General features: G+C 42.6%; 1 protein-coding gene across 6 annotated transcripts in view; it reads right to left on the reverse strand.

The window, feature by feature from the left end:
* MYLK (myosin light chain kinase) overlaps positions 1 to 14,076 on the reverse strand; it is a 449,378-nt gene that overhangs the window by 171,415 nt on the left and 263,887 nt on the right. For all 6 annotated transcript variants that reach the window (XM_069064950.1, XM_069064948.1, XM_069064951.1 and 3 more), the window contains 2 exons: positions 12,499 to 12,633; positions 9,634 to 9,786 (listed from right to left, as the gene is read on the reverse strand). In XM_069064950.1, the coding sequence (XP_068921051.1) occupies positions 9,634 to 9,786; positions 12,499 to 12,633 (288 nt within the window). The remainder of the gene's footprint in view (positions 1 to 9,633; positions 9,787 to 12,498; positions 12,634 to 14,076) is intronic.

Below are 14,076 nucleotides of genomic sequence, written 5' to 3' on the forward strand. Positions count from 1 at the left end.
AGGCAGCACTTGAAGCTGGGACTCTGTGACCCAAAAGCCCTGCTAGGCTGCCCATCTGACCAGAAGAAAAGATCTTTGACCAGTACAGGTTGACTTGACATTCTAGTGCCAGAAGTGAAAAAAAAAAGTAAAAAAAAAGCAAAAGTTGCAATCTCCCTATTGAGTTTTAAGTTAGTACAAATAATAACCATTGGGGTTAAGGGTTTTTCCCTGACAATGCAGTCCTAGGAGTTACATTGTAAAACCTTACTTATCATCTGAAAATTTCAAAAATTATTTTTGGGGGGATAATGTACAGCCCAGATTTCTTTAAAAACTAACATGGGACACTTTGATTAAAGTACTTTTTTTCTCTCCTAACCTTTTTTGTAGTAAGCAGTCACTTTAAATCATTCCACTGACATTAAAGTTGCCCTCAGAGTTGCAATTATCCTTCACATAAATGGCCACTATCACAAAATATTAGGTTTCACTGAGGAGTCTAATTGAGAGAGTTTGGAGAGAAGTCCCTTGAATTTCGTACTTCTATTCATTTGTTCTTTACTCTTATTCCTTTAACCCTCCTACCCCACAAAAATATCCAAAGGTAGACTCAAGGGAGAAAAAAGGCAGCTTGAAGTACAATGGGTAGAAGAGACAGAGAAAGAGTCAGACTCTCTATCTCAGTTTGGGTTGAGGATGGTTTATGGGCATATTGTTTATGGGATGAGAAATGCAACCATGGATGGAGCACTGAACCTAGAATCAGGAAGACCTGAGTTCAAATCATACCCTGGATCCTTATGAGCTATGTGACCCCAGGCAAGATTTAACACTCTACCTCAGTTCCCTCATCTGTAAAATGGGGATATAATAATAGCAGCTACCTCCCAACAGCAGCTGTGAGGATCAAATGAGGTAAGATACGCAAAGTGCTTTGCAAATCTTAAAACACATAAATGCTACTATTATCTGCAAAAACAATTTTTAGCATCCGTTTTCAAAACGTTGAGTTCCAAATTCTTTTCTTCCCTCCCTGCCACCCTCATTGAGAAGGTAAGCAATTTGATATAGGTTATACATGATAAAAACACATTTCCACATTAGTCGGTGCTGGCTATTATCATCACCATCATTCTACTATATGCATATGAGATCGAGTCTGCTTGGAATCAGCTGGATTGAGCCCCTACTCCCTTCCTGAAACATTAAGGGATGGAATAAGGCTGCAGATGAACAGATAATGGCGGCAAGAGCTCTGATGGGCAGGATTGGAAGAACAAAGTGGTAAGAATGCTGATAGAAGGATGAAATGGAATTTCTCAGCCTATAAAAAAAAGCTTCCTCCACCAGGTTCTATTCCAATACAACCCTAAATTCTGGAAGGCTGCGTCAGGAGAGTGGACACTGGCAGCTTCGAATATGCTGAAAAGTCTTTGTGAACTGCCCAGAATGTGGGCTTTCCAAGGACCAGACTAGCTAAGGAGTGGATGCACATCACCAGTAGACTGGTCATCACGTGATGAATTCTTGTGCCATGGTAACTCAGAAAACAAAGAAAAATACGAAATGTGACTTAGTCCTGTACGACTCTTTTCCACTTATATAGTGACAAAGGTAGGGTATGGAAAAAAAGTGAAGAGGGGACTAAGAACCATCATTTCTTATCTGTCTATAAACCTTAATCTTTATCTAATTCCCCATAGTTGACACAATACTAAAGCAAAGGTTCTTAACCTGAGGTCCATGGATAGATTCCAAGGCAGGAGTGGGGAACCTGCAGCCTTAAGGCTACATGTGGCCCTCTAGGCCCTCAAGTGTGACCCTTTGACCGAATCTAAACTTCACAGAACAAATCCCCTTAAAAAAATGATTTGTTGGGACAGCAAAGTGGCACAGTGAATACAGCTCCGGCCCTGGAGTCAGGAGGACCTGAATTCAAATCCAACCTCAGACACTTAACACTTACTAGCCATGTGACCTTGGGCAAGTCCTTTAACCCCAATTGCCCTGCCCTCCCCCCTCAAAAAAAAAAGGATTTGTTCTGTAAAACTGTTCCCAGGGATCGGTGAACTTGGATGGAAAAAATTACATATTTATATTCATTAAACTCTGATCTTCTTTGTAATCCTATGAATTAAATTTTATGCATTTATAAACATTATTCTGAGGAGTCCATGACCATACAAAAAGTTAAAAACACTTGTACTTGAAAAATCAGAGATGCTCTTTATTATAAATCATAAGGAAACTACAAAGAAATGCCTAACAGGAAATGGAGGTGATCCAGTCATATAGTGAGAGAGAAAAATGACAAGCTCCCCATGTGAATGTCGAGTCCAAAAGAAGGCCTCCGACATGTTGGATAGACCCACTTCATAGGATTTTTAGGTGGTCATGGACAAGAGTTGTATAAGATAAGAAAGCATAGATAGATTGTCATTTACTGGAAAGAATGTTCAAATGTAAAAGGGCTTAGTGGATATGGTTCAGAGAGCTAACTCCCTAAGAAATCAAGTGATCATGTTTCTGATGGCTTGCCTGTACTATTTGTATTTTTCTAAGAGTGGAGAGAATAGCAGTGCCCTGATCCCTTGGAAACTTTCCAGGATCCCAATATCTCTGCTTAATGCCCATCGTGCCTGAGCATAAAAAAAGGGGAGAGAAGCTATTTTCTAATTTAGATCCTCTGCCTCAGTAATGTCTTGAATTTTTCACTTTTAAAGCCAGTTGAACAGAATAATGTGGAAAGAGAGTAGACTGGGCGAGTAATGGCACTTTTGTCTTAAACCTAAAGGTTGATTTAATTGGTGACTATGGTCCTCAAGAGGGGTAGTTTATCAAGTCAGTGATAATGTGGACTTATGTTGATTCTTTGCCTTCAAAACAATTTTTTTGGTTTTTGTTATAAAGAAAATAAATCTATTAAGAGTTACTACTAGAAGAAGGACTTCAAATGACTCGTTAGGCTGAGAATACTCTGGGTACCTATTATCTGCTAGGCATTAATGGGGGTGAGGGGTCAGGGGAAGGTGCTATACAGAAGACTGGCATAGCCCTTGCCTTCAAAAAACTTACAGTTTTGGGGCCGCTAGATGGCGCAGTGAATAGAGCACCAGCCCTGGAGTCAGGAGAACCTGAGTTCAAATCCAGCCTCAGACACTTAATGTGAAACTAGCTGTGTGACCTTGGGCAAGTCACTTAACCCCAATAGCCCTGCCTTTCCCCCCGCAAAATGCAAAACCCCCCAAAAAACCTTACAATTTAAAAGGTAACAGAAATATTAACATAGGAACTCTGAATTAGTCCATTTACCGGTGATACTTAGCCAGTTAAATAATTTGACCATCACAAAGCAGTGACTTCCAGGACAGCCAATTTCAGAATATTCAAGGACAAGGAGAAATCCCAACCTGCTTTGGCCCCAAGGGGTATACAACTGAATGTTTTCTCAAATCACTAATGCCTTTATAATAATCCTCTTTGGGTCTCACCTAGAACCAAAGGCAGTTTATCTTTGCATCATCTGGCCATCGGCCCTCCTCTTCTGGCCAGATGTTTGGCACTGAGATTCCCTCCCTTACCCTCTCCCCTACCCCCCACTCCTGAAGGGGAGGAGAGCATTGTTCATGGAATCCTGAGTTTCCTCTAAATATTGCTATTGGCCTAACTCTCACAACTCTCAAGGCCTCGTGGGACTCAGGCTAATTTGTTGTTGCTGTTGCTGTTCAGTTCTGTCCAAATCTTCTTCCCCCAATTTGGGTTTTTCTTGGCAAAGATACTAGAGGGGTTTGCCATTTTCTTCTCCACTCATTTTACAGATGAGGAAATTGAGGCAGAGTTAAGTGACTTTCCCAGAGTCACACAGCTAGGAAGTGTCTGAGGCCAGATTTGAACTCAGAAGGATGAGTCTCCCTGACTCTGGGCCCAGCATCCAATCCACTGCACCATCTAGTTGCCCTCCACAGATTAACTACTGCCACATTAATCAACTAATGTCATTAGATTGTGAGTTTCTCAAGACCAGGGAAAGCATTCTATCTTTCTTTGTATCCTCTGTGCTTACCACAGTGTCTGGCACATTGTAAGCATTTAGTAAATATTTACTGACTCAATGACTAAGGGGTATGATTCTGTAAATCACCTAAAGAAAAAAAATCTGCCTATCTAGAAACTCAGAAACAAGGCAGGGGCGGAAAAGGAGGAAGAGGTGTATCAAGATTTGAAGGCAGGACAGCTTGCAGCGAAAGGAACAGTGAGTGCTGGGACAGCAATTTCAGGAGAATTACAAAACCGTAGGCTGAAGATGTGAGAAAGATTTCCCACATCTGGACTTCAGCAAAGGAGTCGTTGGATCCCTTACTGGGAAAAGCTTGGCCCTATAGAAACGATTTCCTAAGGGCTGGGGAGCTAACATGGTGGGGTTAAGAAGGAGATACTTCCTTGAGATGGTGGGGGAAGGAGAAGAGACCCAACATGTCTTACTAAATGGCGCTATCTAGTGGCCAGAGCTATTGGGTGGGAAGCATCTTAGCCCTGGCTCATATTCATGGACTGAGAGGAAACTCACATCTTGATATCATGGTTTCCCCATCTTTCTACCTTTCAAGAATGTTCCTTGGTCAACTTGAGTCCTACAAGAAGAATGAAACTGAATATAAGATCATAGATAGAGTAGCAAGGAACCCTGAAGACAAACTAGTTCAACCCTCTCATTTTACAGATGAGGAATCAAGACAAAGTTAAGTGACTTGTCCAGGGTCATATAGCTCCTAAGTGTCTGAGATAGGATTAGAATCCTGGCTATCCTGATGCCAAGTCCAGCATCTACTCACCAAACTGTGATTGTTATAAATTTTATTAATTATTTTTAACATAATCTTCGTTTCCACAATTTTTTTTCCTTCCCTACTCAGGGAGGTTTTTCCTTGTAATGAATAAAAAGCAGGGGTGGGTAGTAAAACTCATTAACCCATTGGATCTTAAATTCTGGAGCTGGAAGAGACCTGAGAGGTCATTTCACCCAAGTCTTATAATAAGCATATTCAAAGTAGAACAGTCATTATTAAATCAAAACATCATCATTCCTCCCACAATGGGAAAAACTGGGCTCCACTTAAAAGCCTGAGGCCAGTGTTAACTAGGAAGATAGCAACCTGATAAGATCTAGGGGACAGGGAGGGAACAGGACTGAAGAGGAAGATATTGCCAATTAGGGACCCTTCCAACAAAACAACAGATTGGTACAAGACAACACCCCCTGCTCTGATGGCCAGACTCCTCATTACCTCCCTGAAAATCTGCCCCTCCATTCCCCACTCTATTCCCCCATCTCAGAGAAAATAGGATTGCCAAGAAATTTTTTTAAAACCCCCAAAAACTCCTCAGCTGAAAAAAGTGCAGGCTGAAATCAACTCTTCAATCTCCCGAGTATCTGCAGGGGGGGTGGGGGGGGGGGGGGGGGGGAGACCATCATGCCAAAGGCATGTCCCTCTGTGACAGGCTCTGCTGAGCCATCCTCACCTCTAACCCCTGAAACTACATGCAAAGACAACCCGAATAATGCCTAGCTCAAGCTTAGGCCTGCAGGTCTCAGCTTAGTTCACCATTTATGGTATCTGAGCTCTGTTTGGGCTGTAGATACCAATAAATCACCCATGCTGGGAGGGGAGAACTTCACTCATCCAAAGCTGTCCTCAGAGCAAATCCAAACACAGCCCCTGGCAGATTTCTTTTCCCTTAAACCTCTTGGCACAAGCCTATATGCAGAAGAGCAAACCCCGCTCCCCTACCCCTCAACTGCAGCGTGTGACCAGGGGACACTCAGCAGGAGACTGTTCAACTTTAAGGTCAATGACTCCCCATGCCAGATGGGAGCCTCAGCCTAGTTGTGTATCTCTAATCTAAATACAGGCAGTTGTGGACAAGCAGGGGATTAACTGGGCTGTCAGCTGAAACAGACCAAGTGAGTGAAAGGCTAATGAAACACGAAGCTGAGATCTGTGCTGCTTTGATCACTACTGATCCTTCAGGAGGATGGATGTGGGGAGGACTGGGAGGTGACCATGTAAAACAGAGGTAAGGAGAGGGGACTAAAGACAATCAACAGTCCCCTTGCTAAGATGACAGGGGGCTGGGGATGGGGAAGGAAGAGCTACCATCCTGACCCTGGGAGAGGAAGCTCACAGCTTATCCCTTCCCTCTAGTCACATCAAAATAGTCTCTTGGGCTACCTGTGAGATCTTCAGCAAATAGCTTCATCTCCCTTGACCTCGGTTTCCCCATTTATAAAATGAGGGACTTGTACAACATGACCTCTGAGCTGTAGTTCAAGATCTTCGATCCCAAGAGCCTGAGTCTGTTGACAGGCCATGAAATTAGGACCGCAGACTAAATATTAACAGTTGAATCCATAGCAGGAAATAGCCAGAAAGTAGCAGGAATGGGAAGAGACAGGAAAGAAAGGAAAGAAACTCCTCTTTAGGTGGCGCAGTGGATAGAATATTGGACTTGGAGGCAGAAAGAAATGAGTTCAAATCCTCCCTCTGACACCAACTAGCTGTGTGACCTGGGGCAAATTAGAGGGTACAAAGAATCGGTTTTGAGACAGTCTATAAACATTGGTAGTCACCCTCCAGTCACCCTTTCTGTCTTCCCTACATTCTCCAGTCTTTCCCAAACCTATCTTCCGGGTAATTGTTAGTACTCAAAATGGGGATAATCATGGCATCTGCCTCACACAGTTGTTGTAAGGATGAAATGAGATAATGTACGGAGAGCACTTGGCAAAACATAAAGTGATACATAATGCTCCTATTATTATTCAAGGATGATGAATTAAGGAGGTATGAAAAAGGAATGGAGGATGTTCAGATTGCATTGCTTGTAACGCTGTCTCAATGGATCACAGACTTTAAAATTTACAACTGAGGGGTGGCTAGGTGAAGCAGTGAATAGAGCACCAGCCCTGGAGTCAGGAGGACCTGAGTTCAAATCCAGCCTCAGACACTTAACACACACACACAAAGACTAGCTGTGTGACCTTGGGCAAGTCATTTAACTCCAATTGCCCTACCTCCCTCCCCCCCCCCCAAAAAAAAAGCAAAAAAAAAATTTACAACTGAAAAGGACGTAGTAGTCATCTGGTCATTTTACAAATGAGAAAATAAAGGTTCAGGCAAGTGATCTGTCCAAGGTCATACAGGAAGAATCAAGATCTGAACTTATATTCCTTTGACTCCAAAACCAGTGCTCTTTCCAAAATGACACTCAGGTCAACTGAAGGACAACTAACCTACCCTGGGATGGGATGGAGAAAGGGACTGGTCCACTGTGACCTTTCAGAATGCCACTGTCCATTATATAGGGACTCAGGCTACAGACCTGAGTCTATTTCTAATGCATAAGTCATCTTTAACCAATGTTAGATATATTCTCAATGAGAGGCAGCATGGTATAATGGAAAGAGCACTGAACCTAGAATTCTCAACCTGAATTCATGAGACCTGAGTTCAAATTCCCTCTTCTTCCATTTAATATTAGCACTCCTCTGGTTGTTTGTTGAGTCATTTTAGTTGGGCCCACCTCTTCATGACCCCACTTAGGGTTTTCTTGGCAAAGATACTGCAGTGGTTTGACATTCCCTTCTCCAGCTCATTTTACAGATGAGGAAACTGAGGCAAACAGGGTTAAGTGACTTGCCCAGGGTCACACAGCTAGGATGTGTCTGAGGCCAGATTTGAACTCAGGAAGATGAGTCTTCCTGACTCCAGGCCCAGCACTATATCCACTATGCCTGGTTCCTCCTCAGCAAAATGAGAAAATGGGACTAAATGCCTTTTAACGTCCCTTCCATTTCTACAGCCATGGTTTTACAACCTATTTATATCAGGCTCTTTTAATTTCCAGACTAGGTCCTTAGTCACACATTCACTGGGAAGGTCTATAAAGGGTCTGTCAGATGGAGTACCTGTTTCATACAATGTTTTTCAAAGTGTGCTCCCTGAGTCCTCTGAGAGCTCGTGGTCTGATATGGGAACAGAACAGAGACATAAACACAGAGAATATAAATTACCAGCGTTCTGACAGTGTACATAGCAGAATTAAGCAGGCAAGCAGGTAGATCTCTGCTAGGTACTGCCAAGAAATAAGGAGAGGACAGCACCCTGAGGAAGGGCGAAACATCTTACCTGAGAGGCCTGGAACCAAGGGATGATTCTCTGAGGGCTCCATTAGTGACAGTCACTATTGCACAACCCCAGAGCTTCCCCCTCCGAGACAGGCTGACCTTATTCTATGGCCTCGAGGGCTTTTCAGAGGGTTCACTTGTGGGGAAGATCACAGAAAGGCTGTGGTAATCAGATTACTGGGGCATAAGGCCCAGACCCTGGCTAAACACTGATCTAGGGAGCCAGCAGGAAGGAGGAGGGGAGAGACCAGTGATCCCTAGCCTCTCCTCAGAAACAATTCCCTTTATAATGACCACTTTGCCCTGTATCCCCATAGCAGTGATGCACACTGCTTGTCTGTTTTCATTTGAGACTGTTTCATGGCTTTGTGAGTGGCCTGAAAAATATATAATCTATCTTTTGTTTTTTACAATGTAGTGCAGTGGATAGAGCCCTGGGCTTAGAGTCAGGAAGACCTGAATTCAGGTCTTGTCTCAGAAACATATTAGCAATGTGACCCTGAGAAAGTTATTTGTCTGCCTGCCTCAGCTTCCTCATTTGCAAAATGGAAATAATAATAGTACCCACTTTCCAGCATAAAATGAAATATCTGAGAAACACTTGGTAAACCTTAAGGAGCTATGTAAATGCTTGCTATATTTAATGTCTGAATACATTGCTACCCTCTCCCCTACCAATCCCCTCCCTCCTCCATTTAACAGTGGATAGAGCACTGACCTGGATAGGTCAGGAAGACCAGAATTCAGGTCTGGTTTCAGACACTTCTTGAGCTATTTAACCCTGAACAAGTCACTTAACCTCTGTTTGCCTCAGTTTCCTCACCCATAAAATGAGAATAATAATAACACCCACCTCACAGCGTTGTTGTGAGGAAATAATTGGGTTAATATTTGAATAGCACTTAGCACACAGTAGGTGCTCTATAAATGCTTCTCTTTCCCCTTTCCCTTTCCCATCCCTTGTGACAAAGAATAAGAAAAAATGAAAACGGACAAGCAAAGCAATCAACATATCAACTGAGTCAGGCAGTCCATGTAATATTCCATGCACAAAGGCTCCCACATCTCCAAAGAGCAGAGGGAGTGCATTTTCTTAACTAGGAATATTTTAAAATTTCACCTTTTATATGTGTATCTTGTTTCTTCCCATCCCTCTGGAAGCTCTGAAAGAACACAGAACCTGCCCTTTGCTCTGCATCTGTCCTCACTGGCCATGGCTTGGCCTAAAGAAGGCCCTCGAGGTGGGAAGGGGGCAGAATGATACCTTGGGCATCTCTTTCCCATGGCAGGATGTATCTATCTCTTAACTTGAGGGTGCCTAATCATTCATTGCTTTGCCTTCAGGTTTAATAGCTGCTTCCCTACTGAGACATATAAATGGATCTCTTGTTTTAATAGATCCACAGAGAACCTGCCTAGTAGGGGAGGGAATGATTCTGCCTTTGAGTAACAGATATGGGTCTTACCCTGGACAGTAACCTTGGCACTGCAGGATGCCCGGCCTGAAGGATTCTCAGCAAGGCAGGTATAGAGACCATTGTCCTCAGGTAATGCATCTTGTACTTGCAATTCAGCCACACCGTCCTCGAACGTTGTGTGGGCATACTGGATAGGCCGATCTGTTCAGAGAGAAAGACAGAAAACATCAGGTCAGGATGCCTTTCTTCGGGGGTGATAATTGGTGTTATTGCCTTTCAACTGGTGGTAATAGGAAAAAAGAGATAAGCATGGGGGAAGGAGAAAGACAGGGATTGGGAACCACTGAGGAAACAGGGGCAGGAGCTAAGGAGGACCCACAGGAGAGGGGCACAGGTGTGGTGCTCCTTAAAAGAGAAGGATTTGATCATGAATAGCAGAGGAGGGCTTGAGGGAGGAAAAGGGAAGATTTCCACCTATTCTAACATTAAAAATGGTTCCAAAAACCTGCATCTATTATCTCACAGAATCTTAGAGTTGAAAAGAATCTTAAAGGGTCCCCTAGCACAGGGCCAGGGCTACTATCAAACTGGACTTTCTGCAGTTTAGACAGATGGGCTAAGGGCCTATAGTACATTTAAACCTCTCCTGGGACAATGATTCCACAGTCTCACCTCAGTTAAATATTGAAGATTTAACCAGAAAGTTTTTTTATCTAATCAAATTCTATCTTTCTATAACTATGCCAAGTCACTTAAAAATACCCCCCCCCCAAAAAAAAAGAATAGACCATCTCTTTCCCTATATAAAATGAGAAGTTGCCATATGTCAAGGAATGCTTTAGATCTTGAGCTCTTAACCTCAGGTCCATGAATTTCTTTTTCTCTTTTTCTTTCAGTTTTTTCCTATACTTTTTCATTAAAAATGTTTTTTGAGTTCCAAATTCTGTTCCTACCTCCCCTCTCCCCCACCCAATGAGAAGGCAAGCAATATGATAGGAATTATACATGTGAAGTCATGCAAAGCATGTTTCCTTATTAGCCATGATGAACTTTTTTCAAAAAATATTTTGATAACTGCATTTCACTATAATTGATTTCCTTTGTAATCCCATGTATTTTATTTCTTCGCATTTAAAAATATTATCAGGAAGGTTCCATAGATTTCACCAAGCTGATAAAATGGGGTTCCATGGCCCCCAGAAAAGGTCAAGAGCCCCCATCCTACAGGTAGTGCTGTGTAGAAATGGGAGATTGGATGAAATGACTTCTAGAGGTTCCTTTTCCTGCCATATGTTTCTAGGACTTTATCATTTTAAGACTTGATCTTTTAGTTTCCAGGAAAAAAGGAAAATAAAACTCATTATTAGAGCTTCTGGCTTGAGAACAGGAATGTGTCCATTCTCTATGCAGGGAACAATTGACAACTTCTATTCTGTGCCAGACCCTGGAGTCCTGGTTTGTACTTCATAAAAATGAAAGGGGGAATGCGGGTTGGGGGGAAGAGAAGTATTCTTGACAAAGTTAATTTTTTCTTCTGGCTTTAACAACACTTATGTCTCCATGACATATTTGCAGAGATAGCAGGCTGGACCAATACAGTGGCTAACCAGACCAGTTAAAGAGGTTCCATCTTGCTATTATTTTTGTCTTTTAAAGGGAAGAAGAAACACGTTTTGTGGCTAAAACACTAAGGGTGGGAAAGCTACATTGGTCACAACACAGTACCCCAACCCCCTCTTCATTAAAGAGTTTAATTCTCTCTCCCCAGTTTTGTTGTTACAGCACAATATGGCAGATTTATCTCGGTGTCACTTTTCCCTTCTCAGAGGAATAACTTGCTTTGGCCACACAGACACAAAACCAGATCTGACTTGGGAATGCTTGAGACCTTGTCTCCAACTCCTAGGCAGGGCTAAGTTTAATAGCAGCTCAATTGATCTTGAGCACCCCCTGGTGGATGCCATGGGAAAATGCCTAATGGTCTGATAGGAAATCAAATCCAGCTCTTGGTCTATAGGATAGTTGCGTTTTGATGGGGGACTCTATCAGGTTAAACCTTGCTCAGTCCAATCTGCACAGGGCAAGCAATACACACTAATTTATTAAGCCAATTTGTGCTCTTGAAAGAGGGGTAGGATAATAAAACTAGTGAGAGTAGGAATCTACTTTGGAGATTAAATAACTCAATTTTAATTTTATAGACAAAGAAGCTAATGTCCATAGAAATAAATAGATTACTACAAAAACTAGCTGTGTGACCTTGGGCAAGTCACTTAATCCCAACTGTCCTACCTTCCCCCCTCCAAAAAGCAAAAAAAAAAAGATGACCCAAGATGAAAAGTGAGCTAATGGCAGTGTCGGAACAAGAACTCCACTTTCACAACTCTTTGTCCACTGTTTTTCTATTGCATGATGTTGGTTCTCTTTTTTTCATCATCATTGCTATTATTGGTGTCTGTCATCATCATCATCTGTCTGTCATAGACATGATCATCATCGTCTTTATTTACTGATGCCTACTATTGGGAGGCAGCTACATGGCTCAGTAGATCACTGGACCTGGAGTCAGGAAGACCTGAGTTCAAATTCAGCCTCAGACACTCACTAGCTATGTGACCCTGGGCAAGTCATTTAACCCTGTTTGCCTCAATCCACTGGAGAAGGAAATGGCAAACCGATTTGGTATCTTTGCCAAGTAAACCCCATACAGGGTCATAAAGAGTCAGACATGACTGAATGACCGAACAACAACAACGCTATTTAGAAGCAGCTGCCCCAAAGGAACTCACAGTATGGGTAATTGAGGCTTGCCCTCACTTAGTCCTTTAGTGACTAAGCACCAGGACCACCATGCTGAGAGTTCTTTAGTGGGGAGAGAGAAGAAGTAAACAAGAAGACAGGACAATGCCTTACCATTGAGTAGCCAGGTGACGCACGGTGAGGGCTTCCCTTCTACTGTGCACTGTAGCACAAAGTCCTCACCCTCTATGACCGTGCAGCCTTTCAGGACACTGGAAAAAGAGGGGGCCACCTGGCTGACTCGAGGTCCTGTTGGGGGAAAGAACAGGAGAACTGTCAGCAAGTATTTAGCCTTTGCTCATTCAAACAAATCTAGTTGAAAGGAGTTTCAACAGCAACAAAAGGGGGAATGTCTACCCACATACATCTACTAAGTAAGTTATCACAGAGCTGTGACACCATTGGGAGAATAACAATTATGATGCCCAGAAATTCATAGGACGCGAAATGTAAGAAAAGAGCGAGGGATAAAACCATGGGGTCAAATGTCCTTACACAAAGGTACAGCACAAAGTATGTAGAACAAGCAAAGTCAATTAGAATACAAAGATGCAAACTGGACCTCCTAGGAATCATTGAGACTTAATAAGACGAGAACCTGAGTTCAAATCTAGCCTCAGATACTTAGTAGCTCTGTGATTCTGGGCAAATAACTTAATCCTGATTGCACACACACACACACACACACACACACACACACGAGACATAGGTCATTTTAATGAGGTCAATTTTGGAAGTATGGTTCTAGACAGATGCACCTTACAGAAATAAGGAAACTCAATTGGATTTGTTATTTCATTGATATGGGCATCATCTCCAGTGAGACAGAAGATAACAAGGCTCAGCTCCAATGTTACTTCAAACATGATCTGTTCTGACTCATCCAATGGCAAGTACTTTATATTTAATTTCGTCTGTATGTGTTGTCTTCCCCTCCCTCCCCATATAGAATATAAGCTCCTTAAGGGTAGAGACAGATTCAATTGTGTTTCTGTATTAGAAGTGCCTAGTACATTGGAGGAGGAGGAGGAGGAAGAGGGGGAGCAGAAGCATTTATATAGTAACTAAAGGTCTGTGAATTGCTTTACAGATGCTATCCCAATTGATTTTCACAATAAGTCTGGGAGGTAAGTGCTATTATTATCTTCATTTTACAGGTCAGAAAACTGAAAGAGTTCATGACTTGTCCAGGGTCAGCAAATATTGATGGTCAGCCAACGTATTGGAGATACGAAGAAAGACAAAGCCATGGTCCCTGCCTTCAGGGAGCTCACATTCAATACGGAAACAACTATGTAAATACAAGATATATAAGGAATACACTGGAAATCATCTCAAAGGGAAGGCAGCAGCATTAATGGAGACTGGGAAAGGCTTCCTGCAGAAGGTAGGACTTTAGCTGAGACTTGAAGGAAGCCAAGAGGTGCAAGGGAGGAGAGAGAACAGCATTCCAGGCACAGGGGACAGCCAGGTAAAATGCAGAGACAGGAGATAATGCTGTGTCTTTTGCAAGAAACAGCGGGAAGGACAGTGCCTTCGTCATTATTAGGAGCTACCCAGATCAATCTGCAGCCCAGGCAGAGCTTCTAATCCTGGGCTGTCCCTTAAATCTGCCTGAGTCAAAGGAACCCTTGGGGCTATTATGGGAACTTGCCTTTACCTATCTTTAGCTTTATCATGAATAAATTTTAA

Source organism: Petaurus breviceps, unplaced genomic scaffold (genome assembly GCF_028583685.1).
Source record: "Petaurus breviceps papuanus isolate PSGF00001 unplaced genomic scaffold, PetGlider_PUasm1.0 90654, whole genome shotgun sequence".
In the NCBI taxonomy this organism is placed as follows: Eukaryota; Metazoa; Chordata; class Mammalia; order Diprotodontia; family Petauridae; genus Petaurus; species Petaurus breviceps.